Raw genomic sequence first — 20,026 nt, 5'->3', positions numbered from 1 at the left:
CTGCCCCGCGGGGGACGCAGGTCGAGCTCAGTAGAGCGCGGCTCTAACAGCCCCACGCGCTTCGCCCCCCCGCGCGCAGAGGAGGGGTGGCAGGTCTGGCGCTTCGCGCACTGCGGCAACGCTCGCGAGAGGCAGGCCCGGCGAGCTGAGTGCGCAGCCCCGCCCCCGGCTGAAGTCGCCTTTTTTTTTGGAACGTGTAACGCTCACTCACGCGCCTCCCGGCGCCGGCCTGGGCGGGGCTTGACGTTCCTTCCCGCTGTCCGTATTGCGTCACTTCCGGCTCACTTCCTTGCTGCATTGTGGGAAGGGATCGGCGCGGGAAGATGGCGGCGCAGGGGGGAGGCGGGCGGATGGACTCGGACCTGTTGCTGCACCCGGAGCTGCTGTCGCAGGAGTTCCTGCGGCTCACCCTGGAGCAGGTGCGGCCGGGGGGGGGGGGCTCTCACCAAGCCCCAGCGAGCACCGCCTGGGCTCCCTGGGCCGGGAGAGCGGAGTTGGAAGAGCCCTGCCCGGGCAGTGAGTCCTTCCCGCGCGGCCCGGGTCGCGCCGCGCGCCAGCCTGAGCCGGGCTCGGGGCCGGCGGAGGGGCCGCGCGCCAGCCCCTGGGGGGAGGTCGCTGCTGTAACCCAGCTCGGGTCCCTGCTCGGGTTGTACCCGTGACGGTTAGAGCCCGTGTCAGGCGGGTCGATGCTTCCCTGTGAAACGGCCCTTGCAAATAGCAGGCAGGGTCTGGAGAGGCGCTGGCCTCCTCCGCGCTGGATAGAGTCAGCTTCCATTATAACGCTTTATTTTAGCAGCGCCTTGTCGCTTCGGCTGGAAAACTTGTTCCCCTTGAAAGCTGGCCGATTTGCCAGAAAGTAAAAGAACGTTTGCACGAAGTTAAAAGGGAATTCGTCAAACTGTTGGGTTATTGTAAACCTACATTATTTAAATTGCCCTGATCCGAAAGAACTTTAAATACATTTATTAATATACATTGTTGCTGACAGTTTGAGCTCACCTCCTGCTCTACTTGAGAACAGAGAACTGTTATTCATCATCAGTTTAACTGGAAATAGAATTTAGTACTGTTATCCTTAACTTGTTAAATCTTACCCGTGTGAGTAGTTACCTTGAATTTTAATGTGCTCTCACGTATAGAGTTACAGACATAAAGGTTTACAGGTTCAAGGCCCATATGCCTGGGAGGGTATATTTCCTTCTCTTGGCCCTGGTCTACACTGGGGGAAGGAGCGGGGTTGACCTAAGATACGCAAATAGCGTAGCTGAAGTCATCGTATCTTAGGTTGACTTACCTGGCCGTGAGGTGGTGATTCGACCACTGCTACTCCCCCATCGACTCCGCTTCTGCCTCTCGTGAGCTGGAGTTCAGGAGTAGACGAGGAGCCTGTTTGGGGATTGATTTATCCCCGTCTAGATGAGACGCGATAAATCGATCCCCGATAGATCGATCTCTACTCACTGATGCGGCGGGTAGTGAAGACCTGCCTTTGATTGGTTGCATCTTAGAAAATCAGTATTTGACTATAGATAGCTAATGAAGATCTGCCTTCTGCTCAGGTGGTAGAAGCTTGTGTTTTGGGAGCTGGGGAATCAGGACTCCAGATCTAGGGACTCAAAAGACCACCTGTGTGTGATTTTTATGAAGAGGTAGTAGCTTCTCTGCAGATAAGGTTGCAAACCCATTACAAGGTTGACTTGATACCTTTTGAGAAATCCTCATAATTTCAACTCAATGCAAAATATTTTAACTAGAATGTGCTCTGAGAATTATTTAAATCCATGTTTTTAAGATGAACTAACAAGGGCAGTGATCCTTCTGTTGAGTCTATGCAGGTACATCCTTAAACCTGCATGGAGTTTCACGCATGTATGTATTGATGATCTGCAATGTTCTGTAAATCACCCATTTTATTACTTGTTTAAAATGTTAGTTATGCTAAATTAACTGTTGAAAAAATGAAGTGCCATTAAAGTTATTTGCGTCTGAAAGTTTCTCCTGTTAATAGTGGCTATGTTCCTTTTCCTACAGAAGAACATACTAGTTGAAAATAATGCAAAGATCGACAAAGATGGCCTCACTAATCTCTATGTTCAACATGCCATACCATTGCCTCAGCGGGACTTACCCAAAAGTAGATGGGGGAAAATGATGGAAAAGAAAAGGGAGCTAAATGAAACAAAAAATGATCGTAAAAGGTAATTAAATTGTGCTTGTAACTCCTGGATAGCCATTGGCACATTTTGGAAAACATAATTAGGTTGATCTTTTTCTACTCACTTCATAAAATGTGTAAATTACAGTTTTTGTACATGTTGCTAGTACTTGCAGGGGATGCTGTGTGAGATATCAGAATGTATTACCATAATGGTGACCCAGAAGGGGAAGAAGTTCAATTGTAGCAGTAGAACGCTGATGATGATAATACCTAGTTCTTATACAGTGCTTTTCATCAGTAGATCTCAAAGCACCTTGCAAAGGACGTAAACAACATTATCCTCATTTTACAGACAGAGAAAGACAAGAGATGAAAAGCTTAGCACTTGTCATTGTTAATAGTAACAACTGTTACTATTATTACTTGTAATTGTTAAAAGTAACATTACTATTACTAATTGTAGTTAGTTACTATTAACATGTCTCAAAAATCAACATCAAGGCATAATATAGTTACCCTATATCATTCACACTCAGTCAGTTATGTCTACTTTACAGAGACTATATTCGTGTAGATACCTTGCCGTAGCTATGCTGGCATAACCCTGTAGTGTTGGTGCAGCGTTGATGGAAGGGGTCTTTCCATCAGCATAGGAATACCACTTCCCTAAACAATGGTAGTTATGTTGACAGAAGCATTCTTTCATTGATGTAGCTTCATCTACATTGGGGGTTAGTTCAACATAGTTACACCAGTTAGGGGTGTGGATTTTTCATACCATCTGACTAATATAGCTGTGTTGACCAAATTTTTAAACAGTAGACCAGGCCATAGTAATTTATGCTTGCTCGTGTGCTAGGAATTAAGTAAGGGGCTTAGGCACCAGTCTGCAACAAAAGTGTGTTTGTTGTACCTACCGGTAATTCAAGACCACTTTTTGAGTTAAATGGCTCTTCTCTCATATAAGGCCTTAAACTCAACTTGGATCAGAAAATAAAGTGGTCTGAAAACTTTATTTTATTTATATTTCATTTCCACACTATGGTCCTAATTCTGTAATGTGATGTTCATGGGAAGATCTCTATATCCATTCCAAATCTGTGTGATTTTTATCAGGTTTCCCTCTGCTTCACATTAAAGGTTCAGAGCCTCAGTTTCTGACGGCTTTATGTGAGTGCATTAGATAGTTTCTTTATGAATACATCTAGCTGTCTGACTGTATTTATGCACTCCAAAGTACTTCAGCCAGTGAGCAGACATAAGCATGCAATAACTGATCTCATATAGCAGCAGTGTTTTGAAATAGCTGAACAGGAATTGAGTTTTTGGTACAGGCATGCAGATGAGCACACCAAAAAACCTACGTTTCTTAAGAATTCCTGTACCCAATTTTACCACTACATATAGCTCTCGTACTTGAGCAGAGTTTGAGTTTGCACATTAGAAATAATTATGATGGTACAAATAAAACTTGTTTATACTTAAACACATTTTATAATAAAAAGTAATGAATATATGGAGACCAAAGAATAGAAATAGGCCCATTTAAACAGCCACTCTGTGTTTTTTGTAAGGGTTACATTGTTAAGATTATTTTATTGGTGTTTAATATATTGTATGTTGAAAGTGCCACTTACTATTTAAGTGCTTCCTACTGATTAGCCCAGGGGTGGGCAAACTATGGCCCACGGGCCGGATCCGGCCCCTGAGGGCTTTGCATCTGGCCTGCGGGATTGCCCCCTGTGGTGCTATGGGCCCCGCGCTGCTCTGCAGAAGCATCTGGCACCACTTCCCTGGGGCCCCTGGGCGAGGGGGAAGAGGGCTCCATGCCTCCAGGCACCGCCCCCCGCAGCTCCCATTGGCCGGGAACGGGGAACCAATGGGAGCTTCAGGGGAGGTCCCTGGAGGCGCGGTAAGGGCAGCGCATGCGGAGTCCTCCACCCACCTCCCCCAGGGGCCACTGCGCTTCCTAGAACGGGGCTGAGGAAAGGGCAGGCATTCAGGGAGCCTGCCCTGGCCCCGGTGCGCACCATAGCTACCCTGGAGACGCTTTAGGTAAGTGGCACCAGGCTGGAGCCGGAGCCTGAACTCCTCCTGCACCCCGCCCTCCAACTCCCTGCCCTAAGCGCCCTGCCTGCACCTCGTACTCCTCCTGCACCCCAACCCCCTGCTCTGAGCTCCCTGCTGCACCCTGCACCACAACCCCCTGCCCTGAGTCCCCTCCCACACTCTGCACCCCTCCTGTTCCCCTGCTCTGAGCCCCCTCTTGCACTCCTGTACTCCAACCCCCTGCCCTGAGCCCTGTCGTAAACCCTGCACCCCTCCTCTGCCCCAATCCCTTGCCCTGAGTCCCTTCCTGCACACTGCACCCACACCCTGCACTCCCTTATGCACCTCAACCTCCTGGCCCGGCATACAATTTCCCTATCCAGATGTGGCCCTCAGCCCAAAAAGTTTGCCAACCCCTGGATTAGCCATTATTAGGCAACTTTTCAGTAATCAATCTGCTGTTCATGTTCAACGCTTAAAAAAATAATTTTGTCTGGCTAGTATTTTATTGGGTTATCTTTTTACTGCCAGCATTCATGATGTACACAGTGTGGAGAGGGTAGGAGACAGGCTGCTGAAGGCTTTTGAAAGTTCTAGACTTAGAGCAGTTTTGGTAAGTAAAACTAAAATGGACATAGAGAAACTTCAGTTATTGTAACACCCTAGTGAGATGAATCAAAGTAGTTCGCACACCTTTTAGGAATGTATACTGTCCTCTCCTCCATGGCTGTTGATGACCTTTTAGTAGATCCAATATGGTTATGAGAGGGAGCAGAATTTGGGGAGCCTCATAACCATCCTCTGTGTGCTGTAGAGTTCAACTCCACCAGACTGCCTGAGTGTTGCTGGGAAGAAGGGTTTTGTGAGTGTGGGGGATGAATCTACCAGCTATACCCCGTAACACAGTATGGAAGCTGCTTCAGTGATAAAGCTGAGTTGCTGCCAAAGAGTAGCTTGCCTGCTGTGGAGCTTGGAGTGAAGGATTCTTGCCTCATCCTGCCAGACCTTGAAGAAATCCCCACAGCACAGCACAACTGTCTAGACTGCGTGCTGCGGCTTGGAGTTGGGTCTTAGACAGTTTATACCTCTCTGTTTCAGGATATCTGTCTTTAGGCTCAGGAAGACAACACTACATCGGTTTGCATTTTGTTCACATTCAGCAGGTAATCTTCACAACTTTAAAGATTACAAATTGAATTGTTTTTGAATGAAAACTGAAATTCTGCAGAAACAGAGAGTTCCCTGATTGCCCAGAAGAAATTCCTGCTTTGGTGGCTTCCTTAGGAATATGTTATTTATAAGAGATCACTGTCATTTATGATAACAAAGGTGCTTTTGCTCCTTAAAAATACAATATGAGTGATCCCCACAATAGTAAATACCAAATATCCTACCTAAACATATATGTAGCTCCTGAGTGTCAGTATCCACAACATGGAGTATTTAAAGAGCAATCCTTAACTAAGGAATATCTGCTACATCTTTAGGAAAGAGACTGAAACAGATAATATAGCTTTATATAGTGGTTTATTGGGAGTGGACATTGAAGATAAGTATTATGGAGTGCATTCAAGATTAGGGTGCTGTTGTGGGGAATAAAAATTGTAAGGAAAAATCCAAAGTGAGTGGTAGAGATTAACTCACTTGATTTGTGTGTGTGTAGGTTGCTTTTATTAGGCTCTAAGTATTTTGCTCATTTAAGTGTTAAATTAATGAATTCATTAAACACAGTTGCTGTATAATAAAAGGCAAACCTGATCGCCAGCTTTGATGCACTGTCAGTTAATGTTGTCCTGTGAGCATGGATACATGTGCACTCTTCAACTATTGTTCCTTTCATTTTTAAAGAAACATTGGTAAGTATTATCATCCAGCAGATCTCTGGAATTTCTTTTATTTTTGCATTTAAAGGCTATCAGCAACTCCATGTTTAGTGGCTGTTCTAATGATGTTGTAATTGAATCAGATTGGTGTCATGACCTGGTTATTAAACATGTATAGTCTTAAATATGTAAAGTATATTGATTTATTGACATTTAAATAACCATGTATATCTGAACCACTCATATGTATAGCCACCTCAGTGGTACTTATGTTATAAAGTAACACTTTATTTGAACAACTTCTATGAAATACATCACAAATCTAAAGTATTGTCACAAATGAAAAATCAGCAAACTGAATGGTTGACATTACAATCTATTCATTAATTTATAGCTATTCAGGTTTCCTGGTGATTGTGTCTTATCCATGTCCCTGAGGTTTAGAATTCTTTTAGTCCTTACTTCAGTATGGGTAAAAGGATAGTTATATTAAAATTATATGTTAACTTTTTTGCCACTTAGGCTGTTTGTTTGCCTTTTGAATTATTTTTTGGACCTACACAATTTTACAGTGTTCCTCTGTTTAGAAATAAAATATTTAATTAGCCTGACCTGATTGCAAGTAGACTGAAAAGCATGAGAAATTAAAAAAAAAAAAAAAAAAAAGTAGACCCACTATTTTGTCTCAGGAACAACTTATTTCGGAAATAGGAATTTTTTTAAAAACAAAATTTGGGGGGCGGGGGGATATTTTCACTATTCTGTCTAGCCCCCATTTGGGCTTTCTCACCGTAAGAATCATGAACAAATGCAGATGTTAGGAGCAGTGATCTTTATAAAATTTCAAATTGCCAGTGAATCTTAGATGAAGAAGGCAATTCACAGCTCCTCACAATTTATTCCAGATATAAGGAAAATATTTATCTGCTTTGATACAGTCGAATCCTAAAATAACTGTAAACAACAATATTAAGGCTCTGCTAAATTTGACAGTTGTATTGTTTGGAATGGGTTTAAATTGGCTAGCTTGATATTTTTGAAGCAATTGCTTTAATTTAAATTGTAATGAGTAAAACAGTTTAAGGAAAACTACATTAACAAATATTGCCAGGTTGGGCTAGATGAATTTTTTGAATTGTCTGTTTACATTGCTTATATCTTGAGTTACTAACGGAACTCTTGATAATCTAGTTTGTATTTCTGAGAACTTTAAAACTTTGTATTTTCAGTGTTACAACTGTGGAAGGCTTACGGAAACGGCCACTAATTGTATTTGATGGCAGTTCAACAAGTACAAGTATAAAAGTGAAAAAGACAGAAAACGGCGCTGCTGATCGCCTAAAACCACCTACAGCTGGAATCACTGCCGATACTTTTAGGAGATCATCTGTTCCTTCAAACGCCTCAACATACATTTCAGCCTCCAGTTTATCACAGGAGGCTAAACTGGAAACTAGGAAGAATGAGGCTAAACAGAACAGTGTTCCGGTGACTAATAGCGTATTGGCTAATCTGAAGTTGCCACCTTTGACCCCTGTAGCAGGAGCTGCTGTTGTGAAATTAAAGAGAGCAGCTCCAAAAGAAGAATCTGAATCAGCGGTATGTATGTTCACACCACTGTATAGTTTTTTGTGTTTTTTTTTGCAAATCTTTTCCTTGAGCATATGAAGGAGCAGGTAGGTCTCTGAGCACATCAGCTGTCTAACTGTTATCAAGTAGCTTTTGTAGGCACTGTTACCCAAGGTTTTCAGAATCCAAAGTTGTGGATTAACTGTTTCACTCCAGGTGGTCTCAGGAATAAATCGGTCTGATGAAAGATTGATACAAGGAAGTGTGCTTTTATCTAAAACTACTGTTTATTAGATATGTGTGCACACACACGAGCAATAGGTTTAGGATATCCGAAATAATTACCTACAATCTGAGATGGTATTGAGTAATTTAGCAGCCGGTCAGCAATGGCTGGTCACTTCCCTGCCGGGGAGTATGGTGTCAGGAAAAAATCTCTCAGGATAGCTTCAGCAAACTTCTCCAAAGTACACTCTATTATCTAGTCTTTTTATAACTAAATTCAGAACACATAGCTCATATCGGCCCCCAATGGGTCATTACTTCTTCTAATTTCAGTCAACTAGTTATCATCAAAACGTTCCTAGCAATCTTAGCCATAATAAACTTCTATATCAAAGGCACCCAAGCTCAAAGTCTCCATTCACTTATTTTCTTTCAGTCTTATAATTTGTTGAATCTTTTCTCCCCTCCTCCTATTCTGATTAGCAGAAACTGCAAGCCTGCAGCTAGTATTTGACCTTCTCTCAAAAGCCTTCCTTGTCCAAATTAACCCTTAACTATGTGGTGTTCTATTTTATTAATTCATGGTGACTGAATGCACACAGTATGGCTGCAATTAGTTTGATCAAATTCTGGCGTAACATACCCCTCAATTCCGGGGTAACAGCATCACAGTAAAGAAGAAGGGATTTGAAGGAGTACAATGAGGTGGTTTTATGGATGATGATGGTGAGCTCCTCGTGCATGAGGAGCAGCACGAAGGTGCTTGAAAACTTAAGTGGGCAATCAAGGCTGGTGTCATTGGCAGAGCAGAGGCAGGAGTTAGCATTGCGATAGCGTATGAGAGATGATAGGTAGGTTGGGGAACAGGGTGTGAAGGATCTTGAACTACATGTCTTCACTTTCATGTTTGGTGCACTGGAGAAGTAGGACCCAGTGCAGTGGTACAAAGAGAGGTTTTAAGTGACAAGCTGAGGAAGTGATCTTTGCAGCAGCATTTTGAGCGGCTATGAGTGGGGCAAGAGAAAAGGCCACTCAAGGCTGGAGAAAAGGATGTTGCAGGAATCAAGACACACATTGTTGAGGATCTGGATGAAAGTTATAGCTGTGTGGAGGGAAAAGAGGCTATATTTTTAGAGATGTTATGCAGTAAGAATTGGCAAGATGTGAGGACCTAGAGAAGGGAATGCTCAAGGTAATACCCAGGTTACAAGGGTTGAGTGACAGGGGAAGAGGGTGGTATTGTCCACAGTGATTGAGGAGGAGGATGGCAGGAGGGTTTGAGAAGGAAAAGACCAAGAACTTAAATTTGGACCAGGTGGTGGGGGGCAGATTTGAGAGTTGTAAGCATAGAGATAGATGCTAGTTGAATTTGTATACAAATAAGATTACCCCAAGGGCAAGGTATAAAGGTAGAAGAGGAAGGGACCACGGATGGGACCCTGTGAAACCCCCACAGAAAATTTGAGGGTGGATAAGGAGGATCCTCCAAATGACACACTGAAGGAGAGAGATTGAGTCCCAAGAACTGAGGGAGGGCAAGATCTTGAGAAGATAAGCATAGGAAACAGTGCTGAAGGTAGCCAACAGGTAGAGGAGGATGGAGTGCTGGTTCTAACCATTGACCGAAAAGAGATCATTAGAATCTTTGAGAACTGGTGCAGTGGAGCACAAAGGGCAGAAGCTAGAATGAAAAGAGTACTTTACATCTATTTCTTAGAGCATTCCTGTGAGGTAGGTATAGCTTATGTAACTTTTATCCCAAAAGAACCTAATTTAAATCCTTTGAGATAAGGGCCAACATACAGGGATATTGGCTGACAGCAAAGACTTAACACTGTAACGTGGCTACATTTGAGTGAAATGGCTATGTTTCATGGGAGTTCAGGGAAGGAATGGGAAAAAAAAATCTCAGATTAGAACTGCAGAAGGAATTTAGGTAGGCAGACTGTAATTACTGAATTAAAATGTTCTCAGGAATCCACTTTTCTACTCTTAAATAATGCATATCTCTTAGGGATATGTGTGTGAGTCCCAGCTCGAGGAGACATACATTAGCTCTGATTGAGCCAGCGTGCTAAAAACAGAATGTAGCTGAGTGAGAGGGGCTAGTTGCCCCAAGTACGTGCCTGTAGTCTCTGACGCTGCTGTGGCTACATTGTATTTTTAGTGTGTTAAGTCATTCAGAGTTAGCGTGACTGTCTCCTTGTGCTGAGAATCTCACCTCCAACTCAGACATAGACCTAGCCTTATAGCAATTTTCATCCACTTATCTAAAATATCTTTCTCAAGGGAGGCCAAATAGAATAGGGTATCTCCATTTTACCGATGGGGAAGTTGATTTCTGATGAAAATGCCATGGAATTTGAGTGCTCCGGTGCTCATTTGTATGTTTTTAATCTCAAAGGCAGCTCTTCCAGCAACACTTCAAAGCCAGGCTGAAGCACTAGATCAATACTGACCCAGCAGGAAGAGTACCACCTACTGAAAACATCACTAAACTACTGCAGTGTTCTTTAGAGATCTTTTAGATACTGCCCATGTCCAAACTTAAATGGTTTTGGAATTTGTTTGGCTCACAGCACAGAGGTGCTGTGTGGTAATGGTTTTGTTGACCTATTAAATATTTAATAGAGCTTTCCATTAATTGCAGCTAATTCACATGATTAACTCAAATAAATTAATTGCCGTTTTAATTGCACTGTTAAACAATAGAATACTAATTGAAATGTATTAAATATTTTTGGATGTTTTTCTACATTTTCAAATGTATTATTTCAATTACAACACAGAATACAAAGTGTACAGTGCTCACTTTATAATATTTTTATTACAAATATTTGCACTGAAAAAATGATAAACAAAAAAATAGTATTTTTCAGTTCACCTTATATAATACGGTAATGTAATCTCTTTATCATGGAAGTGCAAATAAAAATAAAAATCTACATTTGTAAGTTTTGGTTACATAACTGCATTCAGAATCAAAATCTCAGAGCCTGCAAGTCCACTCGGTCCTACTTCTTGTTCAGCCAATCACTAAGACAAACAAGGGAGAGAATGCTGCCAGCTTCTTATGTACAATTCACCTGAAAGTGAGAACAGGCATTCGCATGGCACTTTTGTAGCCAACCTTGCAAGATATGCTAAACATTTGAGTGCCTCTTCATGCTTTGGCCACCATTCCAGAGGACATGCTTCCATGCTGATGGCACTTTTTTTTTTTTTTTTTAAATAAGCATTAATTAAATGTATGACTGAACTCCTTGGGGGAGAATAGTATGTCTCTTGCTCTAATTTACCTGCATTCTACCATATATTTAATGTTACAGCAGTCTTGGATGATGACCCAACACACACTTTCACTGCAGATTTGACCGAACATAAAGAGGGTACCAGTATGAGATTTCTAAAGATAGCTACAGTACTCAAACCAAGGCTTAAGAATCTGAAGTGCCTTCCAAAATCTGAGAGGGAGGAGGTATGGAGCATGCTTTCAGAAGTCTTAAAAGACCAAAACACTGATGTGGAAATTGCAGGAAACGAACCACCAAAAAAGAAAATCAACCTTCTTCTGGTGGCATCTGACTCAGATGATGAAAGTGAGCATGTGTCGGTCTGCTCTGCTTTCAATCATTACTGAGCAGAACCCCTCGTTAGCATGGATGCATGTCCTCTAGAATGGTTGAAGCATGAAGGGACATATGAATCTTTAGTGCACCTGGCACGTAAATATCTTGCAATGTTGGCTACAACAGTGCCATGTGAACACCTGTTCTCACTTTCAGGTGACATTGTAAACAAGAAGCGGCCAGCATTATCTCCTGCAAAGGTAAACAAACTTGTTTATCTGAGTGACTGAACAAGTAGGATGGAGTGAACTTGTAGGCTCTGAAGTTTTCCATTGTTTTATTTTTGAATGCAGTTATTTTTGTACATAAATTCTACATTTGTAAGTTCAACTTTCATGATAGACATTTTATTACAGTGCTTGTATGAGGTGAATTGAAAAATATTTCTTTTGTTTTTATAGCACAAATATTTGTAATAAAAAATACATATGAAGTGAGCATTGTGCACTGTGTGTTCTGTGTTGTAGTTGAAATCAATATATTTGAAAATGTAGAAAACATCCAAAAATATTTAAATGGTATTCTATTGTTAAACAGTGTGATTAATCATGATTTTTTTTTAAATCACTTGGCAGCCCTAATTTAAATACCTTCATGTTCAGAGTTGATTACCGTTGACATTCTTGAAATCAAAATCTTTACTGCATCTTAGATTATTTTGTAGTCTGTTAACAAAAATAATTTAGGCCCCAGTTTAGCAAGGTAGTTAAGCATGTGCTTAAATTTAAACATGAGACATCAGTGTGAGTACTCATGCTTAAAGTTAGATATACGTTTAAGTATCTTACTGAATCAGGCTGTAATGAATGAGCAAATGGTTTAATGAACATTACTATTAATTAATCAATGGCTTCAGAGTTTCTAGAAGAAAAGTATAAAATAGGAGTTAATGTTGCTTGGTCCCTGAATGACCACATTCTGTCTATACAGCCCAAATTCCTCTTCCAATTTTAATTTGGTAATACTGTTGTTTACTTCCTGTCCTAAACTCTTTTGTAGTGTTGGTTGTACGGGAAGTGATTCCTGTGTGCATATTTGAAGGATTGTATATAAATGGAAGATATCTTAATTGATCATTTTAAGAGGGGTGTATTTTCTGTTAGAATAAGTGACTTCCTATTTTGCTGAAATTTGGTGCACAGGTTGTTGGTCATGAGCAGACTTTTACCATAATTAAAGAAAACCATGTACAGCAGGTGTCGGCAACCTTTCAGAAGTGATGTGCCAAGTCTTCATTTATACACTCTAATTTAAGGCTTCGCATGCCAGTAATACATTTTAATGTTTTTTAGAAGGTCTCTCTATAAGTCTATAATATATAACCAAGCTACTGTTATATGTAGTGTAAACAAGGTTTTCAAAATGTTTCAGAAGCTTTATTTAAAATTAAATTAAAATACAGCTCTTATCAGTTTAGTGTGATCCTTGCCCTTGCTTTTTCCTTGCTGAGTTTTTTTCCAATGTCTGGCACGTATTTGGATACTTTAAGCTGCCCACAGGCTTCTGAGTGATCAGTTGTTAACCAGCTCCGAGAGGGACAGAGGACAGATTTCACGTGTGAAAATACCTGTTCACACAGGTACATGGATCCAAATGCTGAAAGCATTGTAAACGCAATTTTCTTCAAACAGTTAAATTTCACTGGCAGAGACGTCCAGCAGGTCAGAATAGAGGCCCCATGATCTCTCTTGGTAGCTTCAAGTGCACTATGCAGATCCACAAACTTGGATGTCCACAATTCTGAGCTTTTTAACTCAACGAGCTGCATTTCAAAATCTTCAACATCCATCCACTGAAAAACAGACAAATCCAAGTTGCTTTCGTTGAACTTTTAGGTTTAATTAGAAAAGAGAGCATTGGGCCAAATCGCTGGAAATCTTGAAATCTGTCAGAAAATTCTGATTTCAGTTCTTGCATGTACTTTCCAATCTCATCAACATTGACAGTGCAACATGTCGATAGCTCTTTTATGAGTTGGAAGTAGCAGAAAGTAGAAGTTTGAATATCCCTGGAAAAAACTGCTAGTTTCACAACAAATGCTTTCCAGGCTTCATAAAGATCCAGAACTGTTTGCCTTGGACCTTGGAGACAGAAGTTGAGTTCGTTTAGATGAGTGGTGATATCAGTTAGAAACGTGAGCTTACACAGCCATTTGTTATCATCCAGTCCGGGGTAGTTTTGTTCTTTTTTCTGACAAAAAGGCCTTGATTACATCAAAACAGTTAACAAAGTGCACCAAAACCTTGCCACAACTTATCAACCAAATGTTGCTGTGAAGTGGGATGTCATTTCAAGCACTGCTAGAAGAGATGGACAGTGCTTATTGTCTGTGAGTCAAAGCAGATTGAGCAACAAGGAAATTCACCATTCGCACGACTGTATTCATCACATTATTAAGCTCTGAATTAGAAATTTTAGCACACAGGTTTTCTTGATGGATGATGCAGTGAAATTTGACTATCGGACAGCCAATTTGATCTTCAAGTAACTTTACAAATCCCTTCTGTTTTCCAACCATGGCAGGAGTACCATCTATTGTCACACAATATTTTTCTGATTGTCAACTCTTCGTTCTTCAAAATGGTTTACAAAACTTTCTATATATCCTCCGCCTTTGTGCCATGCAGGAGTTTTAGGTAACAAAGTTCCTCTTGGATTTCATCGGCAGCACAATAACTTGCAACAACTGCCAAATGTGGATTGTCATTTATATCCACGCTCTCATCAACTGCAACACTAAACACTGCTGTGTCTTTCAATGAAATTGTCTGCTTTTCCGTAATGTTTTCTGCCATTTCACTTATGCGTGTCTCAACTGTTCTGGCAGAGATGGGCAGTTCTTTTATTCTAGATATGATAATATCTTTATTTGGCAAATCATTGAACAAAATCTCCGAACTGCTGAGAAACTTTTTATATATTCCCCATCTGTAAACGGCTTTCCGTTTTTTGCAATGCACTGTGCAGTCTTGTAACTTCCTTCTGTAGCTTGATTTTTACTTATACTTAAGCTTTTAAAAACACTGCTTGGCTTCTCATAGGCTGCTACTGCCTTTTTGATTCAGTCTTGTCTGCTTCATCAAGAGAGGCTTTCTCGTGCTTCGTTTCAAAATGTTGTTTCGCACTTGATGTGCGACAAACAACACTTTCATAACGGAAAGCACAAATAGCACGGCCCTTCTTTTCAATAAATCCAAATGCGTCTGTCCAAGCAGGCTGAAATGATCAGACATCTAGCTTCGCTTTCTTAGGAGCTGCCATTTTGTTAAATATTCCCTTCAGCTCTCAGTAGGGGGAAAAAATGGCAATAGAAGGCAGGCACAAGGTTAAACGCAGTGTGGTCTGAGATAAGCAATTTTAATATGGGGGTGCTGAGCTGCACCCCCTCTTGCCTCATGTGCAACCCTCATTGTCCCAGGCTGGGGACAGTGGGCCACAGATGAGAGGCTGCAGAGCAGTGATCCAAGGCCAGGAGTAGAGCCCAAGGTGGCTTGCTGGGACTCCAGGCCGGAAAGCAGGCTGAACAAGGCTGGAGATCCAGACCCCTGTTGGCAGGAGGTCAGCTCCTGGAACCCCAGATCAGCAGCTGAGGTGAGTGGAGCTGGCAGCTGACAGGGCTGAGCAGGGTCGGAGGCCTGGACCCTATCTGGCAGGGGGCCTGTAGTGGAACTCCAACCAGAAGCAAGGTGAGTAGGACTGGCGGTGGGACCCCGGCTGGCAAGGGGCCAGCAGTGGGAGCCCCAGAGCAGCCGCGGGCTGAGGGGCTCAGCCCGCCCCTGCTCTGGGGTTTTGGCCGCCGGCTCCTGCCACCTGGGGTCTTAGCCCGCTGCCGGCCTGGGGTTCCTTCACCCAGGCCAGCAGTGGGCACTGAGTAGGACTGACGGTGGGACCTCAGCTGTCAGGAGCCGGCAGTGGAAACCCCAGAGCAGTGGCGGGCTGAGCGGCTCAGCCCACGCCGCGTGCCATCAATAATCAGCTCACGTGCCATCTTTGGCATGCGTGCCATAGGTTGCCGACCCCGATGTACAGAATAAGGTGGTAAAGAATCTTCATCATACGAGACACACTGCTGTTGGGACTGTTACTGTGCAGCATTAAACTAGCAAAACAGTTTTAACATTGGTCCTTGTTGAGACTTAAAGTGGCACGTCGTTCCACTAGTACGAAACCCAGCAGACTTCTTGCATATTGGCGCTTGCCATTTCAGGCACGCTGCTACTTGCTTTTAAGAACCACTCATGATGTTGGTGTTAATTTGTAAAGTATCTGGTCTGTGTCCTGATTACCTTAAAGATCATCTCTCTTTGCAACTTCCAAGTGTCTGAGATTAGCTCAATTGCTGCTCACAATACCCAGATTTGCACTCTCAAAGTTTGGTGTCAGCATCTGTGTTGAACTGTACTTGAGTCTGGATCCTGCTCCCCTATTTGGTCTGCCAGAGCTGGTTTGACTTTCAGGGTATGGTGCAAAGTTCATCTGTTTATCCAGGCATTTGCCTGTCTAACCAACTGGAGACTGTTTCGTAGTTCCTTCTTATTTTTGATGACTGTTGGAGATTGATTTGGAGGTTGTCTGTTTGCTGCCAATTCTTATGAACTTATTTTTTAAATTTGTAAGTGCACACAGAGGCCTAAGCAATGGGTTCCTCATTTATACGTGGTAGTGTGAAGAAATACCTTTTTCTCTAGTTGTAATTTTTCAGCAGTTTTACGCAGGTAATCTTTTAATTTGTTTTTAGAACAGAGCAGCATTTTTAAGATTCTTTAATTTTTAAAAATTAGATTTAATTATTTAATTTTTAAGAGTAGAATATATTCCTGTACTTGCTTTAAAACAGACTTTTAGTTGAAAGTTCTTACGTGGATGTATTTCTAAATTACTCATGTTTTCCTAGTGAGAGGAATACTTTTGGTAAACCTGCTCACCACAACAAAAAATGGATGAGTTTTCAAGCGGTTAGATTATCAGCCTTTATAGTTCTCCTGCTTCCTGTTTACTTTCTGGGTAAGCCTGACATTTTAACTTCCTCCAGAAGATGGCATCAGGAAGTTACTATAATGAGGCATATAGTGCTAAAATGCTCAGCTAACCCCCTCTGGATATTGTACAATAATTACTAAATATTGTCTAGTGCAGCACATCTAATATTAGTTGTATACTTTCTTCTGTTCCAGAATGATCTAAAACCTACAGAAGCAAAGAAGAAAATCCAGCATGTAACATGGCCATGAATTAGTGGGGGTCCTGGAAATGTAAATATATCATTCCTGTAGTTCAGAACAGCTGAAGTACTTTTCTCTTTAAACTATACAGGGATTCACATTGTTGTGAAGTGTTTTTAAATTTGAAAGCTCCCTAATATAAAGCTGGAATTATAGTCTCACCAATCACCTTAAAAGTGTCTACCTTCTTGCATTGAGAGTGCATTGAGACCCTTCCAAAGGTGGTGGTCATACGAGATACTAAAAAAACCCTGCTTTTGAATTTTCAAGTATACTGTAGTTCATCTCCTACGTGTCTCTACAAAACACCTTTGTGGGCTTAAAAATGTTCATATTTTATGCTATACAGCTAAATTCAGTTCAGTAGGTCATGTCCTGGCTAAATACCCAACACAATTCTTGTAGTTCCAGGTTGTATGAAAGATTTTGCATCCAAACCCTGTTTGGGTTTCAGAAGATAGTTAAACAATATAGTATAAAATCATCCCATTGACAGATTTTATTCTAGAGAAAAAAATATTTTTGTTATACAGAACAAAACTACAGACTTGTATTTGTATTTAAAATACAGGTTAAGTTAGTAATAGCAGATGAACTATATAACATCCTTGCTTCAAATTGAAGCTTCTATAGTCATTTGAGATAAAAAAATTACATGGAAGCACATTAGAACCTATTTTCAGTATGAATCTAAGGAAAAATAATGAATGGATTAGTGCAATGCTCTTATACACACACATCTGTATGCGTGCGTGCAGTAAGTTTCTATTGTTATCCCAGTTATAATAATGCTTGTTAAAATAAAGTGGGAAATCCTAGAATGTGGGCCAGCTCTCTCCTCTCATCAACATGTAAAGAGGCAACAATCACTGCACTGAGTTAGAATAGTATACTCTTAACAATGTCTAGCCTCTTTCCAACCTGTGACAGTTTTAAAATAAGATGGTTGGCTTTTCTTTGAATCCCAGTGGATTTCATTTGGATCATTACTTGTGTGGTATAACACACTGGATCTAGTCCTATGTCTATTAAAATCAATGGCAAAACTATTGATTTTGGTGGTTAAATGGACCTGATCCTGCACCTACTTTGGGTGTATATGGTAAGTAGTAAAGCTTCTATATGCAAAAACTAATATTAAATCTGTGTTCCTCCCATATTTCACCACTTAATTTAAACATGAAGAAAATCCTTTTTCTGGCTTTGAGCCATTTGAAAATGCTGTCAGCAGCGATCTGAAAGCTTACTTAGGATTTTTCAAAATGTATATGTATTGAAAATATGAACAGAAGTCTACGTTGGATATGGCTGAGACAGGAGTTTCCCATTCATTATTGTGGAATCAAAGGCACTTCTGAATGCTGTAAAATAGTAAGAATGATGTGTGTTTTTTAAATACTGTGTGTTCGTCTCCTTTTACTAAACACTAAAACCTGTGTGCAGGTTTTACACTTCAGTACAGAAAAGTTTCACATGTTAATGTACATTTTGTATGTAAAGAGTGGTCTTTTAAGTAGTTTTATCCTATTTAAATAAACTGAATTAAAAGTAATCTTTTCAGTAATGTGGATCTATTTTGTAATGTAATTAAACCTGTTCAGTTGAAATAGTGATGTTGAAGTGTACTCAAAGTCACTGAGACTACTTCCTAAAGTTAAGTATGTGCATAAGTGTTTGCAATATTGCAGTTGTAATTTTGGTAAATGTTACACCTCTTATACTAAATCATCCCATAAACCTAATTTAATTTTAGAACACCTGTCACAACAATTATTGTGATATCTTACTCAGGACAACCAGAATTGTGAGCCACCATGTTACCACTCTGCCTCAGGAAGAGTGAGCTTTGCTGCTGCTGAGCTATGTTTCAGCTCCCTGACGTACCAGCTTGACACACCTGCCTTGCCAACAAATGCTTCAGGATTCTGGCAGTCCAAACCTTGCATTGAAGGTAACCGTTGGTGAACCCAAGTTCTCTGGAGATGTTCTTCTGCAGTGTTCAGTCCCTCTCAATGGACACTCACAGAAGTTGTTTGTTGCCTTCAAAGAGACCGAGCACACATCAGTCTTGCAATAGCTGAAGACTTACACTTCAGTTCAGTATAACAGCACTGAGAGTTTGTAACAAAACAATAAGTTTATTAACAAAGAGCATAGGTTTGAATGATTTCAAGCAAGAGTTGGAGATATGAAAGGTAGGCTACAAACAAAACACACTTTCTAGTGACTAAGATAACTTCAGAAAGTTAGTCTTTGTCTAAGCAGGTTTCCCACCTATAGCCAGTTCCCAGAGACATCAGCTCCCCTGGCTGAAGGGATCTACTTTTCTCAGATTTCAAGAGCTCTGGCTTCTTGTGTGATGGATGCCAAAATGGCTTTCTGTTTCTGCTTATATTTCCCAAAGTCCATTATCTGTTTTAAGAGCCTGGAGGTACAGCCTCCATCCCCAGTTGAGATGGTTAAATGGTCCTCTCCCTCACATGCTATTTTGATGGCTTTATTTATCTTGTATGTAAATGTACTTCTATTGTTTTTGCCCTGGCTTTGCTCAGTTTACATTGGAGACACATCATAGTCAAGCAGGGAAAACAATATTCCTTTGTCTCGGACAGGCTGGGCTTATGCACTGCTTGCAAAATACATTTTAAGAATATATTTCTAGCACATACCTATAAGTCTTTATACACCACCCATCCATGCATCATGCAATAATATTAATGACCAGTATGTTACCCGTTTGCATACAATACCTGCGTGACTCCTTTTATATAAGATTATGATAGTGAGTTTGTCCAAGTAAGAGACACTTTCTAGCTATTCCCTAATTAGAGCTCCTTGAATATAAATTGATTGCTCTTGGAAGAAAGAATTTCCTAAACTGCATAATATTTGAAAGGCAGATGTTTTCCAAATATTTGAGATGCATATATTTTCAAACAAGATATTACATTAAAAGGAGTAAATTGGCAAGACCGTTAAAATGATAACTTTTGTTCATATTAGTGTCATTTTTCAAAATTGTAAACAATTTTATCAGGTATACGGACATCTTACAAACCACCGCAATATTTAAAATAAGCTTAAAGAATGAAAATGATCGACAAATATCTTTAACCAAATACCCAGTTCTATAGAAGAACTATACCAATGACAGATAACCGGAGCTATTTGTTCAAGTTTCCCTTCTTTGCAGTCTCTATGGTTCTGTGATAAGAAGCCATATTTATATAAAGATTGTTTTTTGTTAAGGCCAGTGGGGACCATTATATCTGGTTTGACCACCTCAACTATGCTCTGGCTTTGTGTACCGTGGGTGATGCTAGATTTTAAGTTGACACCCCCCCACACACA

The 20,026-nt window shown here is 40.9% G+C and overlaps 1 protein-coding gene across 1 annotated transcript; it reads left to right on the top strand.

The window, feature by feature from the left end:
• Positions 1-225: 225 nt before the first annotated feature.
• C1H2orf49 (chromosome 1 C2orf49 homolog) lies at positions 226-18,227 on the top strand. Its single transcript, XM_039518339.1, has 4 exons — positions 226-419; positions 2,032-2,198; positions 7,260-7,629; positions 16,628-18,227. Exons 1-4 carry the CDS (start codon positions 324-326, stop codon positions 16,682-16,684), a joined length of 690 nt encoding a protein of 229 aa, XP_039374273.1. The 5' UTR covers positions 226-323; the 3' UTR covers positions 16,685-18,227.
• Positions 18,228-20,026: the final 1,799 nt, after the last annotated feature.

Source organism: Mauremys reevesii, linkage group 1 (assembly GCF_016161935.1).
Source record: "Mauremys reevesii isolate NIE-2019 linkage group 1, ASM1616193v1, whole genome shotgun sequence".
Lineage (NCBI taxonomy): Eukaryota > Metazoa > Chordata > Testudines > Geoemydidae > Mauremys > Mauremys reevesii.
This window is presented reverse-complemented; position numbering and strand designations above follow the sequence as displayed.